Here is a 25,722-nt window from a genome sequence, read left to right as displayed (position 1 = left end):
CAGCCAAACCCACCCTGATGGATTCTGCCAAATCCCGAACCAAATCCATATCCTAGTTAGCGCTGTGCGCACGCAAATAAATTTTTTTCCCTAAAATGTAACCCTTTCTGAATGCTAATTAGCATATGCAAATTTTGAATTCAGTTCGGCCGAAACCGAATCCATCAAAAAAAGGCTGGATTCGGCCCAAATCCCTAACCAAATCTGGGATTCAGTGCGTTCCTAAAACAAAGCATTTAATTTTTCTCTGTCTTCACATAACCTGCCATTCAATATCTCCATCACCATATATTCCATATTTTCTTCTCCAATCTCATTTTATTCTGTTTTTCTTAATCTCTCTATTTTTTTTCAATCAACTTTTTCAATAACCTTATTAGCTCTGTTAATAGCACTGCCATGGTCGTTACCCCTGAGACCTACTGGTACAAGGCAGCTCTTACCATCCTGGGCTGGAGCAGCTAGCAGTCATGGCATGGCTGTTGAAAACCTGAAAGCTCCTGGACAAAGAAGGGATTTTACAATAAGGTAACCACCACACTTCTGCAGGCCCACAAACAGCTCACTTCTGGAACATATTCTTGGCAGGCCCGGATTTGTGGCAAGGCCTGTGCGGGAAGGAAGGGGCGGGGGGAGTGGCACAGAATGGGACGGCCTGAGGGCGCGCAAATTAGAAATCGGTGCTGGCCCTTGGTGCATCCTGGGCACACTTTAATTCGGCCTCCCCAGAGCAGATCTGCAAGGCAGCGAAGTGGTCTTCACTGCACACCTTCACCAAATCCTGCCGATTATTTTTTTTAACATTTAACACCATCTCCTCCACCACTCCCTCACTCTGCCCTTTTTATCTGTTCCCATTTTAAATCACTCATATCCATATCTAAAAATGTGTCATCCAATGACAGGCAGGTCATAAAAACATCTTGAGAGACTAAAACCACAAAACGTTATGGTTTTGTTTTGTGAAACCAGATGCCATATTAGAATGAAGATGATGCTTTATTGGTATGCATACAGGCACAAAATAACAATAGTTAAAATTCAGCCTAATGATAAACAAAATATAAACTTTTTAGAATTCTATGACTTATTTAAACTTATTTTAAAAGAAATCAAATTATTGTGAAAAACTCCTACACAGTTTAAGGGAATATAGAGATAGCAATGAATCTGTCAAACATACCAGACTCTGTAATATGATTGTTAGGATATATAATATCAAACAGAAATAACGTGAAGTAAAAATCTGTGTTTAGATTCAAATAAATGATACAGCTCAAGTGAGAACTGGAAGGTAGAAAAGTCTTTTTCATCAGTCAAGAAGACTTGGAATATTACACAAGGCAGGACATATACTAAAATAAATGCTATTATTTTCCATCCCAACCAGTGAAAGAGATAATAGGAATTGCTGGAAGAGGTTGGTATTTTGGATCATGATTAAATATTTTTATTGTGTAAATCTTTAACTCAGAGTAGGAAGCGCCAGTCCTTGTAGCATTATCAACAGACGTCGAGCAGGTTTTTGTAAAGCATTCTGAGGTTCAGCTTGCAAGAACTGGAAAAGTTTTTGCCGCACTTGATTTAAAACGGTCCCCATGTGGTCTCTGGTCACAGGATCGCTGTGATCTAGATGCATCACTGCTTCTTCCAGATAACTAGTAACGAAAAATGGTAAGGTGTTAAAGGAATAGTGTCATGGGAAACGCATCAGTTACTAGTGCTGCTCCAGCAGAATTCTGGTTTTTAGATTGAAAAATCTGTTTGCGCTTTTTTAATTTGACATGGGTCTAGACTTTTCCAGGTACCCAAAGCCATGTGACTTGTGCTCCAATAACTAGATATCAGCTCACCGACACCTCTGCTAAGGGATTCAGCTGCCTGAACTGATAGTGCCTCTATAGGCTAATAGCACTGGTGGCATTGTCCTGAATTTTAGAGGTTTTTTAAATAGGCAAAACTGACTATACTACCAATAATTTAGGGTGGCTTCAAGCATTTCTCCAAAAGCTAAAATACACTATGGGAAAATGGCCCCAATTAGCTTGAACAGTAAAGGGTGTATAGATATATACACAAAGTATGCAATTGTAAATAATGGTACATCTTCTACTATGAACAATAACTTCAGATCCTAAATACATTATACAGAGAGGGGCAGAAGTAGTGGCACCCAAAATAAATTAAAGTGAGACATTGGTAGTGGCACCACAAATACATGATTACATACAGTGAGAAACAGTAAGAACTTTAGCCTCAGATACATTAGATATGAGAGGCAATGATTTCTGACACTCCCCTTACCCTTCCAAAAAGCAGGTTACCAGAAAGCTGGAGAAGATTTTAGCACTGTAGAGATCAAATTAGTTCAAAAATCGTTTGCACTGCTAAATGTGCACTTGCCTCCTAGTGGTAGATACAAGAATAGCACCCCAGAAGGAGAAACCCTGTTTGCTATTATGGGACTTGGGTCATACTGACAAGTAAAAGTATGAGTAGAAGAAAAATTTCAATGGTAATATTTAAAATGGTAGAGTGAATTATTTGCAATGTATACAGTGTAATTTATAAATAAAAAGCACACCAGTTGATCATAGTGCTGTTATTTACACTACAGAAAGCTGTGAAACTGAGTGATAGTAACACATGCAACTAAGGTATAGGTTGATATTTCATCATTTAACAGTCAGGCACATCATTGAATCTCTGCCATCACAGCAGACTGACTGCCCAAAATGAAAAACACATGGTTATGCTAATGGTCCTCTCTCTGAAGTGATCGAATGCAACACAAAACGAGCATGTTCTATACTGCTGTCAAAACCCCCTAACATAGTAACATAGTAAGTTGGGTTGAAAAAAGACATACGTCCATCACGTTCAACCATAATGCCTATATATATCCTGCCTAACTACTAGTTGATCCAGAGGAAGGCAAAAAACCCCATCTGAAGCCTTTCTAATTTGCCACAGAGGGGAAAAAATTCCTTCCTGACTCCAAGATGGCAATCGGACCAGTCCCTGGATCAACTTGTACTAAGAGCTATCTCCCATAACCCTGTATTCCCTCACTTGTAACAGTCCCAGAGATTCTTTTTGCAGAGGAAAAGGTTTAGTGCAGCTGCTGATTCATTTTTAAAAATAATTATATCTCCCTAGATGACATGCCACTGACATCTACGAATGGCTCCTACGACCGTAGGTTGCACTGTATGACCAGTATGTACTGGTCCTTTCAATCAGTATTCCCACTTTTTCCTCACTTTGGATTTGCAAATGTGTACAAAACTCAATACATTTCAGGCAAAGATTAATACTGGTAAATGAACTTACTTGAGCTTAATTTCTGTACGACTGCCAAGGTCAAACGATAGTTGCTGAATTAGGGACAGAAGGACAGGCTGACTGAGAGGGCATGGATGTTGCCCAAATACTTGTTGTGGGTCTACAGTCTCACAAACATAAAGGATAAGGTTTAGGTCTGAGGCTGTCAGTGCCTGTGACAGAGAAAAAAATACGGTAACATGGAAATCATTGTCATCTTCAGAAGCAGTTCAATTTGTCATGTACAGAGGTTTTATTATACATAGTTTTTTTTAAAGGAAAAGCACAAAAAAGAGAAAGGTAATAAAAATGAGGGGCTCTCATGCTTTGTATACTTGTCATTTTTTCTCTCACAGTATGCATATGCAAATGAAAAAAACTTGTATTTCATAATATAATAATGCCATCAGAGATAAACAAAAGCAATAATTTTTGCAGTCAGACAAGTTGAACCCACTACAAATCTTAAATGAGCAGACCCGCACAACCCTAACACACTCCCAACCCTAACCCACAAAATATTTCCATTACAGGACCTAAACCCAACCCACATCTTTCTGCTCTGTATGCTACTTCTGCATGTTAGGTTCCAAGACCGGGAAACTTCAGGAGCGGAGGAAGAGTGTACTTCCCCAGTCTGACCTGCACCCAAACCAAACCTGCAACAATCTACCAAATTTTAGCTCTAACTCGCCTGACCTAAGGGTAAACTTGTGGATCAACCCATACACCACCAGTTGCCATTTAACGCCGCCTTCCTATATTTTATCTTTCTTTCTTATTTTATAACATTAAAAAAAAAAAACTAGCTTGGAACATATTTGCACTTGGATAGAAAACTGAATGAAGTCAGATTACAAAGAGTGTGGTAAATGGAGCAGAGTACTGCAGCTGTGTCCTTGGCTCTTTGTTTTTTAATTTGTTTATTAATTACCTGGAGATGGGAATTTTAAGTAATGTATTTATGCTGATAAGAAATTGTGCAAAACTAAGTTTCATGCAGGACGCTGCCACTTTGTAGAGAGTTGACTAAATTGGAAAATGAGATCAATGCAAGTTACACACTAACTGGTAGTTGTTGGGGGCATCCTTAATTGAGCAAGATCTGGGGTATTTGTGGATAACAAGCTGTGTAACTCTAGGCAGTGTCACTCAGTGGCAAATAAAGAATAATTTGGCATAGAAAACATAACTTTGGTTCTTTATAGGTCTCTGGTAAGGCCCCACCTTGAGTATGCAGTGCAGTTTTGGGCTCCAGTCCTTAAGAAGGATATTAATGAGCTGGAGAAAGTGCAAAGACGTGCAACTAAACTGGTAAAAGGGGCAGAAGATTTAAACAATGAGGGAAGACTGTTGTATTATCTGAAGAAAAAACCCTAGGGGGGGGGGGGATAACAGACAGATAGGGGATGTTCTTTTTCCCCCATAAAAATAAACCGCTCACCAGAGGCCTCCTCCTCCTCCCCCCCCTCCCCTGTGGATAGCACAGCAACTCTCAGCACATCATTACACACCTTATGGACCATATAATGACTATTTGCAAATGCTAACAAACTCCCAGAACAAACCCCTGCCAGGTTCACCTGCACAAGCAGCATAGGGCACGCAGAGTATGGCACACACAAGCAGCATAGGGCAGGCAGAGTATGGCACACACAGGCAGCATAGGGCACGCAGAGTATGGCACACACAGGCAGCATAGGGCACGCAGAGTATGGCACACACAAGCAGCATAGGGCAGGCAGAGTAGGAAAGGAAACAGGGAAACTTATCATGACTACACAAGTAACTGATCTGAGGTGTGAACAATAAAGGGCCTTACAGGTATGAAAAATACATGGGATTATATCTTGAAGGTGTGAACAATGCAGGGGTCATTTAATCTCAGTACTGATACCATTAAAATCTTACATAAAGTTAAGAATTTAAAGCAGACAGACACATGGGGGCTATCTACAAAAGCTGTCTAGGTTCTAGGTATGAGAGTTAAAAGTATTTGGATGGAGAATGTTGCTTTCCATAAAATACTAACAGAAAGCAGAGCAGCAACAAAGCAGCAGCAGGAGAGAACCGCACCAGCCTGTGGAAAAAAACTGTCTGAGTGCTGTCATTTTACTTACCAGCATCCCATGAGCAAATTCCTGTTCGTGCATGCGCAGTAGAGTATACCCAATATTTTACTCTACTGTGCATATGCAGAACGCCAAGTGCCAAGGGAACTAAGAGCCAATGTAAGGAGATGCAGATTTTACACCCCGTATTTAATAAAAGGCACGAAGTTTGCCCAGGAGCAGTAACCCATAGCAACCAATAAGAGGTTTGCTTTTAAACAGGTGACCAGTAAATGCTACCTGCTGGTTGGTTGCTATGGGTTACTGCTCCTGAGCAAACTTAGACTTTACACCCTGTGTGTAATAAAAAAGGCACTATTTCACGGATTTATTGATCCCCAGGACATAAAACTGGCACAGGCCAGCCCTGTCCTCACTGCCTGCTGTAGGGCAGTAAAACAGGGCCCGGTTTCAGCCTGTGTACTCTGCTGCTCCTTAAAGTGTTTAAATGATGCAAAAGTTAGGAGGGCAGCTGGTGAGAGGGGGACACCTACATGCCTCCCCGCTCCTGCTATTAACAAATATGGCGCTGATTAACAAAGTCAGTCCTGTATTCGTGGGAAAGCAGCAGGTCTCTTTGCTACAGAAAGGAGCACATGGACTTGTTGCAATTCCTGAAGACTAGAACACTGTGTGCAAAGTGCAAAAAAAATGGCTGATTGTGGCCTTTTCTGAACTTTGCACTTTCCTCTGATGTAAGTGATCAATTATAAGTTACAAAAATAGTACACTGACATGCATTCCATATCTTTAAGAAAAAGCATGCCAGGAAAGCTTGAACAAATGGTATATGGCTCCATAAAAAGCACTTAACCCCTTGCATTGTTTCCTTAAAAAACACAAAAAGACCCCAAAAACAAACAAAAATATTTTTTAGCGCATTAAGGAAATGTCATGGTACCTATGCCCAGGGCCACTCTGTGTAAGACAGGAACCACTGCAAATAAAGGAATATGAACCAATTCCACTCACTGCTCCATATGGGGGGTTCTGGTGCAACACCCTGAACTCATAGCTTGAGAGGGGTAGGACCAAACTTCCTTACAAAAATGCAAGCATATGCCAATAGCCTTGGGAAGGTAGTTAAAAGGATTTTATTTTGCAACTTTTGTGTCTCATGTCATGTAGTCATAGGTTTACATGCCAAGGATCGTTGTGCAAAACAAAATCATTTTACCTGCTTAGCCAAGGAATGTGTGAAACACATTAACAAGTGTGAAAACATTAACAAGAACATTCTCTAAACAAGATGTGTACCTGCTGGAAAGCCTTGTTGATTTGACCTTGCTGCATAAGTTGCAGGATGTGAGTCTGCTGGGAGTGAAAATCCATATGTGAGGATGGGATAGGAGTTCCTGCTGCAGATCTCATAGCCTGCATAATGCTCGATGTGACAGCTGCTTGCTGCTCTTTCATAGCATGGCTCACTTCCTCCTTGATGATTCTTTGTACCTGTGATAGGATAGAGTCCTGCATGCTGCAAATGGCAAACAAACTAGATTAATAGTATCCTTCTTGTACAATACAACCCTGTTGAAAAAAAAAATGTTTGACACCGTAAAATAGAAATAAAAACAGAATTAAAAAAAATTCAAATCATTTAAACCCACCAAGTTAACAGAAATTATTGCCACCAAAGTTCCTAGTAGTTTGCAGCACCCATCACAGGTCCCGGTGCAATCATTTCCTTTGCAAAGATTTGTGTTGAGACTTGAGCAAAGAGCACCCTGGAATAATGCTAGGCCAAAGAAACACAAAGCTTGGTTTCCTACTGGCAATACACAGAAAAGGCAGTACTAAAGACAGGGTCAGAAATGATGTATGGGCTGGTCACATTATAATTAGTCGGGAATAATAAGGTAAAAATTACCAGACGCAGGGCTTGATAAGGTTCACCTGCACATGTATTTACACTGGGTAATGAGGTTAGGGCACACAGTACTGAGTAGGGATGAGAAGAAACTGCAGGCTTTGAAAATACTATAAAGTCAAGGGTACTGTGAATAGTATTTACACATTGCTGTGTTGTTCTAAACTACTGGCACTCCTTAACCAGCCAGGGATGCCCACTGTATGCTTTATGCATTGAACTGCTAGCCATAGCTATTTGTTTCAAACACAGACATAACACATTACAACCTATGCCTGTTTGCAGACAATGTGCTACTAACATTGACCAGGCCCTATATATCCTTACCTAACTTACACAAAGTCCTCCAAGAATACGGAACCCTTTTTGGATAGAACATTAATGAACCCAAAATTGAAGCTCTCCCCTTACATATACCTTGGCAGATTAGCTAAAACTCCATAACTTTTTTTTTTTTTATTTCCAAATTCGACTAAACTCATTTACTAAAAAAAAAAAAAAAGCTACAACTTTTCTGAAACAAAAATTCAAATTGAATTTAAAGTTAAAAATCGATGGTTAGTAAATGTTCCCCCTTAAACGCTTAAAACACTACAACTAAACAGATTACATCAAATATTTAGGGATCTTCTTATCCACATCCTACGACACATAATATGAAGCCAATTATCCTCCAATTTTAAAACAAATTAAGAGAGACCTCATTAAATGGAGTTTAATCATATCCTCTTAGCTGCCCAGGGACTGATAAGCCTTAAATGGAAGCAACAAGAGACACCCACCATTGCTGCACAACAGGACAAGGTGGAGGAAGTCAAACAAATGGAATATGAATTGGCCATCCACAATAATACAACGGTGCACACAGATATTTCCTTTTCGTTACCGATGCAGCAGAATGTAAATGTGACTAGGTACCATTAGGACAATGTCAAACTAACTTTTTCTAACATGGAAGTGCGTCAATAATGATATGTTGAAACTGTAAAATCAATAAAATTTAAGGTACAAAAAACCCAATAGGCAAAAATTATGTTTTTTTTTCTTTTAAAGGTGGTTGGATATTTGATATGTTAAAAGAAATGTTAAAATGATGGCTTAAAAATATTAATTGAAACTTTTAGTGAATCCGTACACAAATGTTTCAGTGAGTTCACCTATCTAGCAATTTTGGGCAGAGCCCTCTCCACCTCTTGTATCAATAACTATAATAAAGACTGTCCACAGTCATCATATCCAGTTCCATTTAGGCTAGGCAGAAGATAAGCCATTATTACAACTGGTTTCAATAAAATTGAAAAAGTACTATTGAGAAGTGCGTGCAACCATCAAATTGTAACTTTTATAACTATTAATATAATTTTGACTAATATATAATTATAATTTACTTAAGCTAGTAGTATCCTACTGCAGATCGTCTTTTCTCCAAAGAAATGTTTAAAGAACAGGAAAATACAAACAGCACAGGCCGATACAAACAGCACAGGCTCTTTTTTGGAAACCGGGAAAATTCATAGTGCCGCGTGGATTTTTTTTTTTTTTTTTTTAACTGCTGAAAACTTTTCTGTACTGCATAGGTGACAAAATAATTCCACCTAGAGGATTAGAAAAGGAAGGTAATTTAGCCTTGTGGCACTGTGCTACATAGTTCCCATGGCTGCTGCTTTAGTCTTTTCCCCCAAAAAAAGAGCACCAGCTGGGAAGAAAATTCAGTGGGCTTCCATGTCCTTTTAAAGAAAACAGTCTAGTTATGCTGCATTAGTGGGGACAACTTACTTTCCCACTGCAATGTGTATCTGGTGTTGAACTTCAGTGCGTACATTGCTAGCAATATTGGATGCCAGCTGATCTGTTATGGACTGAAGGCTATCTACCATCTGTTGGAGCTGTGTCACCAGAGGGTCACGTGTTTCCTGCTCATTCATTTTTCTGCTTCTTAGATGAGCTTCTAGCTGTTGCATATCTGTATCAAAAGTAGAAAATGTGCACTAAGACCTTGCTTTATCAGAAAAATTAACAAAAATTGATACTGATTGATGTGAGCTTGTATGTTATACCTAGTTATCTTGTATTCACAGTATAACTTTATGAGGGTGATTCAGTGCCATGTGTTACAGGATATAAAAGGGTTAAATTATTTTGGTTAATTATTTGGATAGTTAGTTTGCTACAGCCCTTAGGGGGGAACTGGTGCTTTACCCAGAGCCCAGAGGATTTTAACAAATGGATGAAATAAAATCCTATTTGTGAGGGGAGGGTTATGAAAATACAAAGGATAAATTAAAAAATATGTAGTAGTGTAGTAAAAGGGGGTTGTTAGCAAAGGAAAGACTGGGATGCAACTAAGACAATGGTTCATGATCCACATTATTGGGAGCCTCACAGACCAACATTCCTCCCAGAAATGACCTTTGGACTCTCATGGCACCATCAGCCATCAAATTACAACCAGAAGCATTAAAAAGACCATGCTATATTTTAACTAGGAAAATGCACAAATTAATGAATAAGATGCGTCCAACCTCCTTTATTAGTAGCACAGCTCACAAAGCAATAAACCCAAAGTGCACAAATAAACAGCAAATAAAATAGGAATAGCATTGGACAGCATTCATTCCTATTTCACATGTAAGGAAAAAGGAACTCAACCCATTTTTGCTAACCATGTTGTACACAGTGTTAACTAAAATCTTGTTCAGTTATCGAGTAATTTTTTTATGAATAAGTAAAAAAAACAAAAAACTGCTATGCGGGTAATATGGATTCTTCTTTTGCTAATTCTAATTTAATTTTGATTGTAGTGATGAGGGAAGATTACAAATCCAAACTAATCATTTTAGATCTTGCCAGGAGATATTAAGAAATTAAAAAAAAAAAAAGGAAATTACCTAAAAATATTTTCCCCAGGGTATGTATGCATGTGTTTATTCAGCAAGGGTTATAAAGGCTGAATCTCAAATGTAATTGCTGTTTATCAGTAGGAAGTTAGTGGGGTTGCAGTAGATGTATCTACTTGGAATGTGACAAAGCATTTAAAACAGTGCCACATAACCAGCTTTATAAACCAATGTCTGTTGGTCTTGGTTATGCTGTCTTTACATGGATTGAAAGCCTTATATGCCTGCTGGCAGACTATGATTAAGGGCCAGCAGGCATGAATACGTAAGGATTTCTGTTTTAGCCTGTCTTTTTGGAGTGTTAGAGTTGGGTTATATTACATGTGGTGTACTGCTCCTCTGGCTGAATGTTTGGCGCTTGCAGGCCAACCAGACCCTGCATTTCACCTGGTGAGCATCTTTACATGTATAATATATTTATTGGGGATTTCCTTTTGTTTTGAAATTGTATATTCAAGAACATTTCTAGATTTGAGCTGTGTTTCATGCAACATTATGATACCAGTTTCTTTTTGTATATTATTAATCTTTCTTACATTCCTGGGTGCCTTGCTTGAAACTGCCGTTTATTTGCTGAAACATGGACTGACAGCTCCTCTCAAAGGCAGGAAGAACAATACTTTGAAAAGCTTCTCTGTATGAAGACTGAATGACTGCCTGAAGAGATTCTGCAGCTACTCGACCAATGGCATCAGTAACATTCTGGAAAAAAAGTGAAAAATTAATTACCGGTGGCCTTATAGCAGTGATGGGAGCTTTACCAGGAAAAGAGGGTTTACATATTCAAATTAATAAATAAATTGTGACTGATGTATTTTAGGCAAATGTATATCCTTTTAAACACATCATTAGGGCCAACATTCTGCAGCCTCTGAAGAGACTTGAAAAGACTTGCATCACTTCTTAAGAAAATGTTGTTCCTATAGCCTCGAGGCAAGTTCTCTTGCCCCTTTCATGTAGTGGGTACATTATTTATTATAATACAATACACAAGTTTTAGCATGTGACTTATTATGTCACCATTTATATGGATATTGTTTACAAGAAATTTATGACTTGTGTAATATAGTTATATATATATCATAGATATAGAGATATCATTCTATATGAATATAGATATAATGGGTAGTGTCTTTTGAGTCAGGCATCATGTAAAACTTACTTTTGATTTAACCATCTTGGTGACATTTTCCTTCAGTACCCCCTCCACGGCAGTAACTTTTGCTGCCACTGTACTAGTCAACTGCGCTGTTACTGGATCCAATGTTTTGGTAATACCTTTAGCAAAAAGAAACATGATGCTACATTGAATCCCTTTTTGGTACAAATTTACTGAATATGTAAACTGTAAGTAAACCAGTTGTGGCACTTATATACTGTAGTGCCCATTAACAGTATAATTACTTGAGTTAGCAAACGAAAAAACATTGATATGAAATATGTACAAAATAAATTGTAAAGAAATGTAGTTATAGTAAAACAGCTCTAAAAGAGTTAGCAAACCCTTTTTTATGCAGTTTCATATTTTTAAAACTGCTTGTGCAGAAAAAGAAGATAGGTGCCGAATTTTGCTTTGTTAAAAGGAATCTACACCCCCAGAATGAATACTTAACCAACATAGTTTATATTATGTTAAGTGACCTATTAAAGAATCTCAACAAAATGGAATACATACATACATACACATATATATCAGTAAATATTGCCCTTCTACATTCTTTCCCCATTAAGTGATGGGCTGTGTGTTCCCTTAAGAGATAACATGACCAGAAATAAAGAAGCTCTAACTGTTACAGGAAGAAGTGTGGAAGCAAAAGACAGAACTCAATCCATTAACTTGCTGATGTGACCTAGCATGTATGTGTGCCTTGGCTTGTTTGTGTGCACTGTGAATCCTCTGATCCCCTCTACACCCCTCAGCTCTCCCTTATGGAATACTCGAACTTAAAAAACTGCCCCTGTTGCAAACCCCAACCTAAAATTCATAATAGAAGCTTTGGGTCTCACCACCGACACAGACCCTGCTTGAGCATGCGCAGTTGGGGCTATCAGGAAATCAACTTCAACTGTGCATGCTGGGTCCGTATTGGCGGTGAGACCCAAAGCTTCTACAATTGAACAGAAGATGGCACCCAGGTACACAGCTGCACTGCTCTGCATTTTTAGGTTGGGATTTGCAACAGGGGCAGTTTTTTAAGTTACAGAAAATTCGATAAGGAAGAGGTGCAGGAGGTCAAGGCAGGCCAAGTACAGGAGGCCTTTATAGCTGGGGGGGGGGGGAGGTTTGGCCTACATGCTATTTCCTCCCCCAGGCTCCTTTTAATCCCTCTTTCCTTCCCTTCTCCTTTTCATTCCTTCTCTCTCTGCTCCCTACTCTATTCTGTATTTATGTAAAAGTGTATGGAAGCTGCTTAGTAACTACATTTTAAAGCTTATTATTATTTAAATTAAGAGCTTACTGTTAAGTTAGAATTAATATTTAATTTCTGTCACAGACAAACGCTGCACCAATGTAAATCACAGAACATGGGATTTGGTCATATTATATGGAACTGTTAACTTACTTCTGATCATCAATAAAAATCAATTAATTAAAACCCTAGTTAAAAAAAACTAGCATTTACTAATATTTTCTCCTATACATTATATCTTTTGGTAATCACAGATGACTGTAGTGCAAGAAAGGAAAGAAATTATTTTAAACTGGACGACTACAACAATAATGTACTTCACTAATTAAACTAAAGTATATGGCAAGGAACAAGGGTACCAAGTTTGATAATCTTTTGGCGAGAAAAAGGTTTGTAAGGGAAGTGTTAATATTTCAGCTATGCACAAATCTCTATGCAATGCAACCTATTTTCTAGGTTAATCTTATTTACCTATGTTATGCACTAAATATTCACACTTCAGTATGTACAGCTACACCGAATGTATACTGTTGCTTCATTTTTGTTTTGTTTTGTTTTGTTACCTGAAAAAATATATATACTGCACACTTTTTTTTTTTTCCCCAAGTCCTCTACTAGCTGCACCAATTATTTCCAACTTGTGCTTAGCAGCTCCACTTTCCATGCTTACTGCCCGCCATATTCCTCATTTGAGCTATCATGGACCTGTCTTTTGAAATAACATAAATCAGATTCCACTAGCCTACTACAAGTACTTCATAGTGCTTTACCATTTCAGCTCTGTACAAATCTTTAAACAATGCAACCTGAATATATTTTCTAGGTAATCTCTTTATTCCATTTCTTATTTAACTATATTATGTACAGTTCACGCACCTGCAATTGGACACATTTGCTGACAGTTCTACTATATAGAGGAAACGGAGGCTTTAACGACTAGCATGTACAAAGTGGAATACACCACAAGCAAGCTAGTACAATTAATAGGATTGCAACAATTCCATAATGTTTTAATTTGTCTGTATGCTGAATCCTACGCAAAAGCTTTGCAAAATAAAGTACAGAACCCAAATAAAAAACTTGAATATTATATTAAAAAAAAAAAAAAAAAAAAAAAAAAGGAGGTCATCCGTGAACAAAAATTGTCACGTTCAACTGTTCAGTAATATAGTCATATAATTTCAGGGGTTTCAGATTCAGTTTGATTACAATTTGTCCGAATCCATCAAAAAAGGGTGTGATCTGGGCATAAGTCCAAACAGAACCCTGGATTCAGGGCAAAAGAGCCAAATGGATTTGCATTAATAGTTTAGAAACAGGATTCAGACACAATGGACTACACATCCTATAGATTGTATATAGGGAAATGGAAATTGGATCTGAAAATTTCGCATGACAAAAGTTCAATAATACTTTTAAAATAATCTATATGCTGTCATGAGACAGTCCAATGCCACATTTTTAAGGACATGTGAAAAAGAATTTATTGCCTAATAAAAAAACACATTCTAAGCAATTTTGCAATGCTCATTTATACATTTGTAAAGTAAATTTGTCTATATTGTTGCTATTAAAAGCAGCATTTGTCTGTCATTTTCTATTACTTGGATCAAGGACCACATGGGCTAATTGATGCAGTCCTTGCTCGGACTTCTTATATCCCCTATTAGCACAATAATACCCACTCAAGGTAACATCTGTACAGTTCTCCATAAAAGTAAAAATACAAACCAATTTCTAAACCAAGGTTACCACAATACTACTACAATATTATATCTACTTACACTGAGAAATAGTCTTTTTCATCTCTTCCCTTATGATCTTATCCACACGGTTACAAAGAGATCCAGACAACGAATGAGAAAGTTGTTGTGAAAGGTATTCCTGCAGCTGACCATTCCTTTCGTGTCCGTCACTTAAAATTCGCTCAACTCTCCTTTCTGAATGATCGTAGCAATTTAGAAGAATAACAAATATGCTTATTGATCTTATGTACATTTCAAACAAAGACAGCAGGAAGAGGAGACACTCGCTTGCAGGTACCCTGGGCTGGTGCGGTTTTCTTCTCTCAGGAGCACCAGCCCAGGGTAACAGGTAAGCAATTAAAGGACATGTAAAGCCTACATTTGCCTACAATGTATATCAGTTGGGCACGTCTCCCCCTCCCAAATGGCATCATTTGTACTGCCTATATCCCTTCCGTTTGCTAGCACCATCACAGTTTCCTAAAGCAAATAGCAGCTTTCACCCAATGGCCATTTTTCCTCTGATACATAATCAGATACAATTTAATCTGCAAACATACACACACAGACCCTTATTCAGCAAACATTTCATCAAGAATACAGGCTCACACAGGCACAACTGTCTGATAAATATTCTGCTTTGTTTGAGCACTGTAGGTAAAGCTGAGCTCAGGAGAAAAAAACTGAAGCAGACAGCTAGTGCTGAGTTTCTATGGGAACCAGCAATGCCCTCTGAGCATGCCCACAAGCCAACAGCCAAAGCAAATTCCTGAGGAAGGGGGCCAAGTAGGTTACAGGAGGAGAAGGAAATCTAAGTAATTAAGGAGATGTTGCAGCCTTACTATTAACCTCTGGACAACCAGTGTGGCAGGTATTGAAAAATTTCAAAGAGGCTGTTCACTGATTAAATTTTTGTGTGTGGGGTTTACATGTCCTTTAAAGTCACTGGGGGTGCCTAACATTTTAGGCTTTTCTCCTTTAAATGAACAGCCTCTTTCAAATCTTGAAATAACCTTTGAACAACAGGAGTGGCAGGTAACAGTAAGTGTCATGCCACTGCAGTACTGCCCTGGCATTGTAAAGGGTTAACACTAACTAACATGTGTCAGGTCCGCAGAGACATTTAATTAGATATGCAATAAGGGACTGTGGAAATGTAACAAACTTATCTGGGTTAGAAGACAATTTAGAGCCAAATCATTTCGGCAGGGAAGCTGTACAGTTGTTTCTTGGATGTGGTCAAAGAACAGGGAACTGTGGACCTAGAGCTGCAGGGGATCCATATCTTCTTCTATATACCCTCTCTGCTATAGGGTTCACTTCCTCATAAATCATATTGATAAGGAGATCACATGCTTCCTAATTATACCAAACAAGGTCAGCCTATACCCACCAATTAGGAGGGATCCATTTGTGCATTGGTAAATACTACCTGTTGTAGACCGCAGGGAGGTATACATACTAGGATTCTATTGCCCGTTAATAGTAGGGGGTAGCAAATAGATGTTCTAGTTGCTGGTACATTTGGGGAATCTGATGTTAGTCTAACCTGTGTGTAATATTACTGTGTAATATAACCCCTTGTAGCTAAGTCCCAGAGTCACATGCGACAGAGAGTTGTTAAAGTAAAGTTGCAGAATCCCCGAAATCACCGAGGGTTCCTTTTCCTTCTCTAACCCCTTAGGAATTTACTTAGTAGCTGTTAGCTACTTAGCATGCTCAGTTTTTTCTCAACTCAGGTTACCAAACACCCTCCAGTTAAGCAGCCAATGAAGAGATGGCAATGCTGGTTTCCTTAGAAACTCTGCTCTAGCTGTGCACTCTGCTGGAGAAACATGTTTCCCCCGAGCTCAGTTTAACTGTTACAGGGCTCAATCCAAGCAGGACTTCTTATCAAAGTAAATTCTGCCTGTGTAAGCCTGCATTCTTTTTTTTTTTTTTTTTTTTTTTAACTCATATTGTTTATTGAGTAATTGAACAAAGTTAATAACAGGAAAAAGAAAAAGGGAAGGTTATGACATAAGTAACATACAAAAAAGAAAAGCATATCTGCATACATATATAGTTGTGGAAGGTTTTAGTTTTACCTATTACATCTAAATCTGGGCGGTGTGGTATTTGTAGCAGCTTTGGTTTTTTTGGGGGGGGGGGGGGTTGTAGGGCTTTTATATATTAATTGTTACTTGGTCATTATGCCACGGATCCGTAAGACTGCATTCTTCATTCCATGAACTTTACAGCTCACATGTACAGTTTGCTGATGTAAATGTCACTGATGATGTCAGAGGGAAAATGGCCAACGGGTGAAAGCTGCTATTTGTTTTAGGAAAATGTGATGGTGCTGGCGAACGGAAGGGATACATGCAACACAAATGATGTGGTTTCGGTGGGGGGAGATGTGCCATCTTATATACATGATAGGAAAATGTAGGGTTTACATGTCCTTTAAAAGCTCCCTTCTTTTATCACAAGAGCCTCTAAGTAAAAGGTGCAACACTGTTACTGCGCAGTGACATTTTTGCTGAGGGACTAAAGATTGGAAATGCACCATAAATTCAGTGCAAATATAGGCAATGTAGGACTCTCAGAATAGTTTAGGTGTTTGTGTCAAACTTTGGCCAATTTTGTGAATTTAAAATATATATTTATAAAGGCAGAATTTGTGCTCTGGCAATTATTTTCTCTGTGTGCAAATAATGACTAAAACCCCCCATTTTATGTTTAACGGAGACTAGAAAAAAAAAAAAGTAAAATCAGAGAAATTATTTATTGGCGGGGAATGTAAAATTAGGGTTTCACTGTATATATATTTTCTAGCAGCTAACCAGCTCCAGATTAAACGTTAGCCTGAGCACTTGAATACGAAGGCTTGGGTTAAACCGCACACTGGCGATTTCTTTCTTGTTAAATAAACGAAACCTCCGATTTTTCTCAGTTTAAAAATCCCCAATGCCAAACAATGATGGATTGCTGTTTGCTATATAAGGCACCTGCTTCTGCAAAATTGTCTCATACTGGCATACCTCCCTGCCTCCCAGAAGTGCAGAATTTCATGTCCATACGCAAAGCTGCATCAGGATGTGCACCAAAATGTGGACCAATGGTTTCCCGAATCGCCTCGCACCTAGTTGTTTATTACTTAGCTTTTTGTCATCTATGAATAGATTACATTATTGTTTTAAAAGGATACGTTCCTGCTCTTGCTGAGTATCAATTACACGTTCAACATGTCCCATTATGGAGCTCTGCACTGCATCCATATGGTCTGTAAGTTTCTTCATAAGTTCCAGCTGATTTTGACGTAGATCACAAAGTTCTTTTTGTTGGTTGCGCAACATACATAACAACTCTTCTTGTAACTCATAATTTGCCTTCAACATATAAACATATAAACTGCCTTTAGTAAGAATGAGTCAGTATCGCATACGATTTTTTATTTAGTTTGAAAGTTTTTTAAATGATTTCTCCTCACAGAACAGATTAAACCATTGTGTTCTATGAGAGGATTGTTATAAGTACTGAATAATCTATTGTAAACAAACAAAATTCAATGCAAATCTTCTAAAATTCAAGTATAAAAGCATAATATATTCAAACAGGAATCTGCCGGGTAATGCAAAAATGGTTTTGATCACTTCTGATAAGATGATTGATATTTTTGTTTCTAAACTAAAAATGTTTACTCTTTAAAGAGATACTGACACCAGAAAGTGTAGTGTAGTAAATCTTTTTTTTTACATCTATCATAACATTGTCTTTACAAGAACTTTATAATTTTGCCATAAAAATATTTGCCTGATGCTTTTACATTACCTGTCTGATCCTCTGTTCCTCTATGATGGGCAGCCATATTTGTCTGTTAGCATTAGAAGCTATAACCGACAGGTTGGGAAGGGACAGTCAGGTTGGCAAAACAGTCAGGTTTAGGAACTTCAAGTAACAATTACTTACAAAACCAAACCTGTCAGCGAAAAACCGCCAACACGACCTATAGGTAGCTTTTTATGTATATTCATATTTTGAAAAGTAGTTTTTTTCGTGTCAGTATCACTTTAAGCATTGAAGGAAGGGTGCATAATATTGCAAGTAGTAACAGAAGTGAACAGTCTATTCTCCTCTGTAACTTTACCCATTCAATGGGTGGGCAGATGGGCACTTGGTATATTATTCATAAGCCACAGGGCACAGAAACCATCAGCTTTCATGCATTTATCACCTTTGGTTTTAAATACATAAATATATAGCAATCCTGAACTCACCATATGGTCTGAAATTCGTGGAGATTGTGTCAGTTCCCTAGAATTAGGAAAATTACAAATATATTTAATCCCATATTTAAATTCTAAATATAAGACATATATTTACATATAGGTGCACTTTTCAAGTGTTAAGTTTCTCTTTTTTTTCTCCTAACATTTTAGATTTTACAATACAGCCGTAAAGAGGTTGTCACAGAATAAGAATATTTGTTAAAGTGTAATAAAACAGCATATTAAACTCAGCACCACTTCATGTACCAGTCATATGCTAGCTCTTGGTAATGATAATTAAGATACAGTATAATTGGTAGAAGCACAGTCTGTTACATATAAAGTGTAAAATTTAAGTTGAGCAGAATCACAAGAAAATAGGAAAATTAGTCAATTACTACACTTTAATAAATGCTGTCCCATCTGTAAAATGCAATAATGCAGTGCTGCCCAACTGGCAGCCCCCTTGTGTGCCCCACCCCACCTGTCTGGCTGCTATGACTGCTTTACTTTGTGTAAACTTTAAATGGTATCCGTAATGATTAACTGGCCCCTTGCATTGCTCAGACCTCAGATTCAGGCTATAAACCCCTGTACTGGTCACACCTATAAGCCCGTCTAATGTTCACACCTGTAAGCCACTCTGTTACACCCGTAAGCCTTCAGACTTTAGGCTCCCACACTGTTCACACCTCAGATGAACTGCAGTACAAACTGTTCATGTTGAAGTGGTCATGATCAGTTACTTGCGTAGTCATGATAGGTTTCCCCGTCTCCTTCCCTACTCTGTGCCTGTGTGTTCTATCTGCCCTGCTCTACTCTGCCTGTGTGTGCACCTTACTTTCTCTGCCCTATGCTGCCTGTGTGTGCCATACTCAGCCTACCTGGAATTACTATCCATATTCATTTTTAGGGTTTAGTTCCATGTTTTTCTAGTTTTCAGGATACTAGCAGTTTTTACACTGTAGAGTCATAATAATCTATTAGAAGATGAAAATTATGTTTGCTCTGCTCCTTTTCTAAGGATGCATTGTTCAAAATTAAAGAAAAAGAAAAGAGGACTTTGGCCTTCAAAAACAACTGCCATTATATTTTTAAACCTATAGTGAATTGAATTAGCCATTCCTTTACAAAATGCACAAGCCTTAACTCACATTTCATCTTTCTTTGACTTCCGACGTAGTTTTGGAGATGAACGTGGTGATAATTTGCTCTTCCAGTCCTTAATGGGAAGATGTTGACCCTTGCCTCCAAAGCTTCCAGAAATTGACGCCAAACTAGCAACTTCATCATCATGATCACTTAATGACAGAAAAGATTTTAAAAAAATTCACTAGGTTGCAAAAGGTAGAGAGAATATTTTTGTTTAAACTATATTGCATAAATTCTCGTTTAGCAGCTGAAGATTAACAAAGAATTTCCTAAAGCAATACTAACAACCATCTACCACTTACAGAAAATTAACAAACAACCATCTACCATTTACAGTGCAAGACTAAAATCTAGAGCATCCCCACTGAGATGCCTAGAGATGAACCCTAAGACAATCAATTCATCACGTCTGCTACTTAGATACTGCCTGTACCCTGGCACAAATAGCAGTGTTAAGATTTTCAGAATTTTAGTTTTCAGTCCCAGAGGAGTTGCAGATTCCCTTCAAGTCTGCAGATTGGCAGTAAGTGGAATATAAACAAGCACCTGAACATTAATATGTCTAACTGTACTGGGGACCTATGGACCAAACTTTATAACATGTAGGATAAATGCCACACTATAACAGATTACTGCAGTTCAAAAATTACTATATCCAAAACTTTGCCCTTAAACATTGGAATTATTCATAATAATATGGAAGATAGAAACAAAATATTTTCTTACATTTTACATTATATGTACACATACAAACTGACTGCTGATGGAGTTGCACAGACCATGGTACATGAATGATTATAAGTGGAAGCAATATGCACTGAAATCAGTAAGGAGCAATTCTGACCTATTGTCCCTTCCTCTCCAAGCTAATTAACAAAATGCTGGAGATGTGTCTGTGTTCTCAAACTCTTAAGGGCAGATTTATTGTGCAGTATAAAAAACGGCTTAAAATCAGCATCATTGCTAAAATCTGGCGTTCAGACAGCAAACTTCTCCATTGATTTTACACAGCTTTTTACACTATTTTTTCGGCGAGTTTCATTTTACACACAATAACTGGCCTTACTGGAAAAATCACTTCATAACACTACTAGCTTACCCATGTCAATATTATGTTCTGTTAGGATGATCAAAATGATGAACAATACTTCAGCTTACCTCTGTTCAGCACTGGCATCTTGACTGTCATGCTGTTGTAGTAAATGGTAGTTATGTCTGTGAAAAGAGTTGTCTCCCCTGTCTTGACCATTTCTTGAACTGGAAGATAAAGTATAAATTAAAAAAAAAAATAATGTTAAGAAAATTTGAAAAAACTGGAAAGATTCAAGAGAGACTGTCCCAGAGAAGATAGGCTTCATGCAACTTTTCTAAAGAAAACTGAGGAGATATCAAGTATTATCTTTGAAAAAGTTACAAGTGAACAATTTCTTTTTACCTGTCCAAACTATTCCTTGTCTCTTTGGTAATGTCAGGTGCTGCAGGCCAAGGCTGTGGTAAACCTATATCCACATTATCTTCTTGGATTTTGCTCTCTAGCAAAGATGGTGCATTGATTCGCTCATTCTCCACTACTGAAGATCCAATAATTATTGGTCTGTGTCCATGATCTAAAGAAAGATTATGGGGAGAAAGCAAATGCAATGCAGATGCAGCCGAGCTCATGCTGTCACTATGATGGGAGGAGTCACATCCTTCAACAGACAAGCCCAAAGGTACAGAAGAAATATAACTACGTTGCAGTGTCTCAGAGGCAATCTCTGGAATGTCCTGAGGTATTGCAGTGGATGCACTGGATATGACATCAGGAGAACGTTCACGTGTGGGAGAAGCCTGTGGTACAACCAAAGGGTCCAAATCTTGCAGCTCTAGAGGATGGTTGGAGGACACCAACTAATGTAAAGAAAAAAAAAAAAAAAAAAAAACAAAAACCAAACATACATGGCGGCATTATACTATTCATACATAATTCTATTTATCAGACTTCGAACAAGTATAACCACATAAATTAAAATCCCTTTTATCCTATAAAAAGCACTATGTATACAGAAAGCACTGATTTCAAAATCAATTCTTTCCTGTTCATTGATGTGGGTGATTCTCACTGGGCTGGATTATCAAACATTTTTTCTGTGGTGTATCCCCTGTAAAGTGGAGAGTTATTCTATTCTAGTATTGTCTGTATCCCATCTTAAGCCTGTGCCCTTCAATCTGCACCCCTGTGCGGCTAGCCTTTGCCCTGATTACAGAGATGCCGCCTGCCCTGACCACTGGTCAGTTATATGAACTTGCACTTCAGCCAGACACTTATCATTCATCACTCATTTTACATAAATTTATTTTAGAACTTCAAAAGGCACCAACAGATTAAACAGCCTTCCTGCCAGTCATACACACCCATGGTTAACCCTGACACAGTGTGTGAGCTCTGGAGATCACAAAATGTATTTTTGTATTGTATTTGTACCTGAGCAGCTGGTTTTGATACAGATGTCTCAGACATTCCTGGGATGACAACAGCTGAATTTCTTGAACTGGACTGTAGGGTTCCATCACGCGAAGTGTCTAACTGCAACATTGTGCTTAAAGTCATCTCCTCAGATGGTCTGTAATTATTTGTATTAAGACAGCTATAGTAAAGCAACAGTATTGCTGATGGGGAGAAAAAATATTTGCATCTTGTGCAAACTACAACAGGAATGTTTTCAGAAATGAAAGTCACTGGGCAAAATGCTGGAAAATGTTCAGTGTACCAATATCTTAAGATAAAATACACTAAGATACACAAGTCTTTTTTTATGTTCATTTACTTTAAAAACCAACTGCTTGCATCCTGGCTAAAACGCAGAACAAATTGCATAAATCACATAGAAGTCATTTACCTTGACAGGACTGTATCACTGCTTGAGGTATTGCTAATGGGTGTAACCGCTGTAAGTGTGCTTATGATGCTTCCAGGAGAGGAAATGCCCTGTTAGAAAGAGCAAAATGTTAAAATGCTAGCCTCAATATAAAGAAGACATAAAATACAATATATCTGAGCAGACTTTGTGACATGCTTTGTAAATTAATAACATATATAATTGGTCACAGATTCACATAGGAGATGGGGTTGAAAACCTCCTTTCAAAAAGTTGGAAAAAAAACATCCTTGTAATCTCAAAACAGCAATCACAGAGACCTTAGATTAACATTAAATTATGAGAAATGTAATTATAGTATTGATGCCATAATTTAAAAAGGAAAAGAATTTGCATTTCATGTTTAATTGTATTTTATTTATAGTTTATCTGTAGTGTCTTTGTTATGCCTTTGTGTATCTATTAATTTCATAAAAACAATGCACAGAGGCACACAGAACATTATCCCCCATATGTTGTAAAAGGCACTAAGTTTGCCCAGGAGCAGTAACCCATAGCAACCAATGTTAACCTGCTAATTGGTTGCTATGGGTTACTGCTCCTGGGCAAATTTAGTGCCTTTTATTACATAACCCATTAAAAATGCAAATATACTATACACAGAGCAGGGGGGAGAAAGTTCAAATATTCATTGCCATGTTCAAGCAAATCAATTCATCATCATTTTGGGTTTTTGGTGTAATAAGACTTTATTAAACTAAGCTAGTATAAATATATGCTGGAAGCAAAACAATCTTTTTTCTTTTGTAAATATTTGTAACATTAAGGTATATTGATCTATATTACTGAAAGACCTTTATTTGAAATGCCAAATACCATACCTGAGCACACTACTTAATCCCCAGCATACATAGAGCAAGTTTATTGGCTGCCTTGCTAGCTGTAAAAAGTGCAGAGTCCTGTGAGAGAAAAATGCTATATAAAACTGATTCTCCTTTAAATTTACCTTACTTAGTTGGAAAGGCTTGAGTTACTATCCCACAGTCCACCCGGGTCCCATGAGGGGTGGGTCCCGCCAACTAAGTAAAATGAAGAATCTGTTTTTGAAAAACTTTTCAAAATAAACTGATTTTAAAATTGCCCTGATTTGGCCCATCACACCCATACACTTCATAATCTGCCAAGAATTGAAACCATTTTGCAATAAGTCTGGCTTCCTTCTGGGTTGTAAACATAGGCTTTTGAGTCTGGTCAGTTCCTACACTGGGCACAGGCCCTTCGACCTGTACCTCCCTGATAAGCAGCCTTACAAACCAATGCATTTGCTTAGTGTACTCATCCATCGATATACACAGATGCATACAGATTTAGTCTTTTTTCCTTAAAGTGGACCTGTCACCCAGACATAAAAAGCTGTATAATAAAAGCCCTTTTCAAATTAAACATGAAACCCAAAATCATTTTTTTATTACCACATCCATACCCATTATAAAAGCATTTAAAAATCCCAGCTGTCAGTCATATATTGCCTGCCACACCTCTATGCCTTAGGCATAGAGGTGTGGCAGACAGTTACTTTCACTTTCAATTCAGGACTTTTTAGATGTTGCTGCACCCCTCACATTCCCCCTCCCTCCTCACCATGTAATTATGTAACCAGTGCATGGACATGGGTATCAGGTCCCCCCATACTGGCACAGAAACAAGATTTTGGCAGGATGCAATGCCTGCTTTGATAACAGTGTCCACAAAATGGCCCCTGCCTTCTTGCTGCAATTGTGAATTCCAAGGCTGAAGAAACCAAGATTAAAATAATTTATATAGAGTAAGTAAAGTTTATTTTGCTTGACAACCACAATAAAAAACAATTTGGAATTATTTCTTAAGGTGACAGGTCCCCTTTAACGATGTATGATACTCTGCTACATAAGCTAAACCCACCTCCTGAATAGTTGAGCTGTAACAGATGGTACCTGAGGGGGGTGGGGGAAAAATTCTCAGCCTTCCAAAAGTCAACAAATAGTGTTATCAATTTTTGTAGTTACCTGCTGTAGTGATACACTGGGACTCATGAACGCATCAGGTGTCATTAGTTTGGGCGCAGAGTCAGTAGAAAGGAGTAGGAAGTCAGTAGTGATCCTGCACAATTCTGACTGGGAGCCATGCAAAGATCCCTGCGTGGAAGACATTCTCTCCTTGTTGATGCCTTGGATATGATCAGGAAGGGCTAAAAACAGATATGTAAAAATTTAACCTAAGCAGCTACATATATAATATAGCAATATAGCATCATTTCAGTTCATTAACAAACTGTGCCATAAAATGATTATGCATCAAATCTATAAGGTTAGCTAGACTGTATATGATTGCTGGTAGCACTGTTGCTCCAGATATACATACGTAATTCTTATTCAGTACCATTAACTAAAGCAGGGCACACACTGTGGTTTTTAAATGAGTGGTTTAAAGGTTGAACACAGACAATGAACTGCAACTGCGGGTACAGCTAATCCCAGTTAATAAAAGAGAGGAACAGACAGCATATAAAGGGATTTCAGTGCCATATGCAGTGATCCACACAGTCTGCAGCATAATAGAAAGGTCACAAAAAATCTGTTCTGTACATCTCTATATAAAATATAGTTTTATAGGTATATTTCTTTATAAAATGCATATATTTGTATGATCTATATATATATCTATAAACAATGCAGAAGAAAGGCTTGCAGGATTTGCAGAATCAATCTTCCAAAGGTTTACTCTGCTCAATGTTTCAGTTCCCCACAGGAACCTTCATTGGAAGTCAAACAGTGCATATTATATTATATTATGGTGAGCTATAGTTTATACAGGAGCCAGCAGTGGCCAGCTCCATGTTGTAGCTCCCACCCTTTCCAACTGCAATCAGGTGATCCCAGTGGAACCAATAAAAGGGCAACCATTAGGGGCTTTTCATTCTGAAAGCAATTAAGTTGCAGGTAAAACTCAGTCCCATTGTTTCATGTATAATGAAGCGGTGAAATTCTTAGTGAATTAGATAAGAGTGAGTGTAGGACTGGCCAGATCGGGCATGACTGATGTAGCTGGCCAACTTGAAGTATATT

The 25,722-nt window shown here is 38.0% G+C and overlaps 1 protein-coding gene across 3 annotated transcripts in view; it reads right to left on the bottom strand.

Annotated features, from left to right (window-relative positions):
• Nucleotides 1–980: 980 nt before the first annotated feature.
• Nucleotides 981–25,722, bottom strand: part of edc4 (enhancer of mRNA decapping 4) — a 64,685-nt gene continuing 39,943 nt past the window's right edge. For all 3 annotated transcript variants that reach the window (XM_004913502.3, XM_002935371.5, XM_004913501.4), the window contains exons 15-29: nucleotides 24,664–24,845; nucleotides 22,640–22,728; nucleotides 22,225–22,363; nucleotides 21,196–21,650; nucleotides 20,919–21,017; nucleotides 19,763–19,909; nucleotides 18,618–18,654; nucleotides 17,549–17,729; nucleotides 14,398–14,553; nucleotides 11,365–11,480; nucleotides 10,739–10,904; nucleotides 9,082–9,268; nucleotides 6,693–6,912; nucleotides 3,334–3,497; nucleotides 981–1,658 (exon numbers count right to left, since the gene is read on the bottom strand). In XM_004913502.3, coding sequence (XP_004913559.1) covers nucleotides 1,466–1,658; nucleotides 3,334–3,497; nucleotides 6,693–6,912; nucleotides 9,082–9,268; nucleotides 10,739–10,904; nucleotides 11,365–11,480; nucleotides 14,398–14,553; nucleotides 17,549–17,729; nucleotides 18,618–18,654; nucleotides 19,763–19,909; nucleotides 20,919–21,017; nucleotides 21,196–21,650; nucleotides 22,225–22,363; nucleotides 22,640–22,728; nucleotides 24,664–24,845 — 2,531 coding nt within the window. In that variant the 3' untranslated portion in view covers nucleotides 981–1,465. The remainder of the gene's footprint in view (nucleotides 1,659–3,333; nucleotides 3,498–6,692; nucleotides 6,913–9,081; nucleotides 9,269–10,738; nucleotides 10,905–11,364; nucleotides 11,481–14,397; nucleotides 14,554–17,548; nucleotides 17,730–18,617; nucleotides 18,655–19,762; nucleotides 19,910–20,918; nucleotides 21,018–21,195; nucleotides 21,651–22,224; nucleotides 22,364–22,639; nucleotides 22,729–24,663; nucleotides 24,846–25,722) is intronic.

Source organism: Xenopus tropicalis, chromosome 4, assembly GCF_000004195.4.
Source record: "Xenopus tropicalis strain Nigerian chromosome 4, UCB_Xtro_10.0, whole genome shotgun sequence".
Taxonomy (NCBI): domain Eukaryota; kingdom Metazoa; phylum Chordata; class Amphibia; order Anura; family Pipidae; genus Xenopus; species Xenopus tropicalis.
Note: the sequence above shows the minus strand (reverse complement) of the source record. Positions and strands in the feature narration are given on the sequence as shown.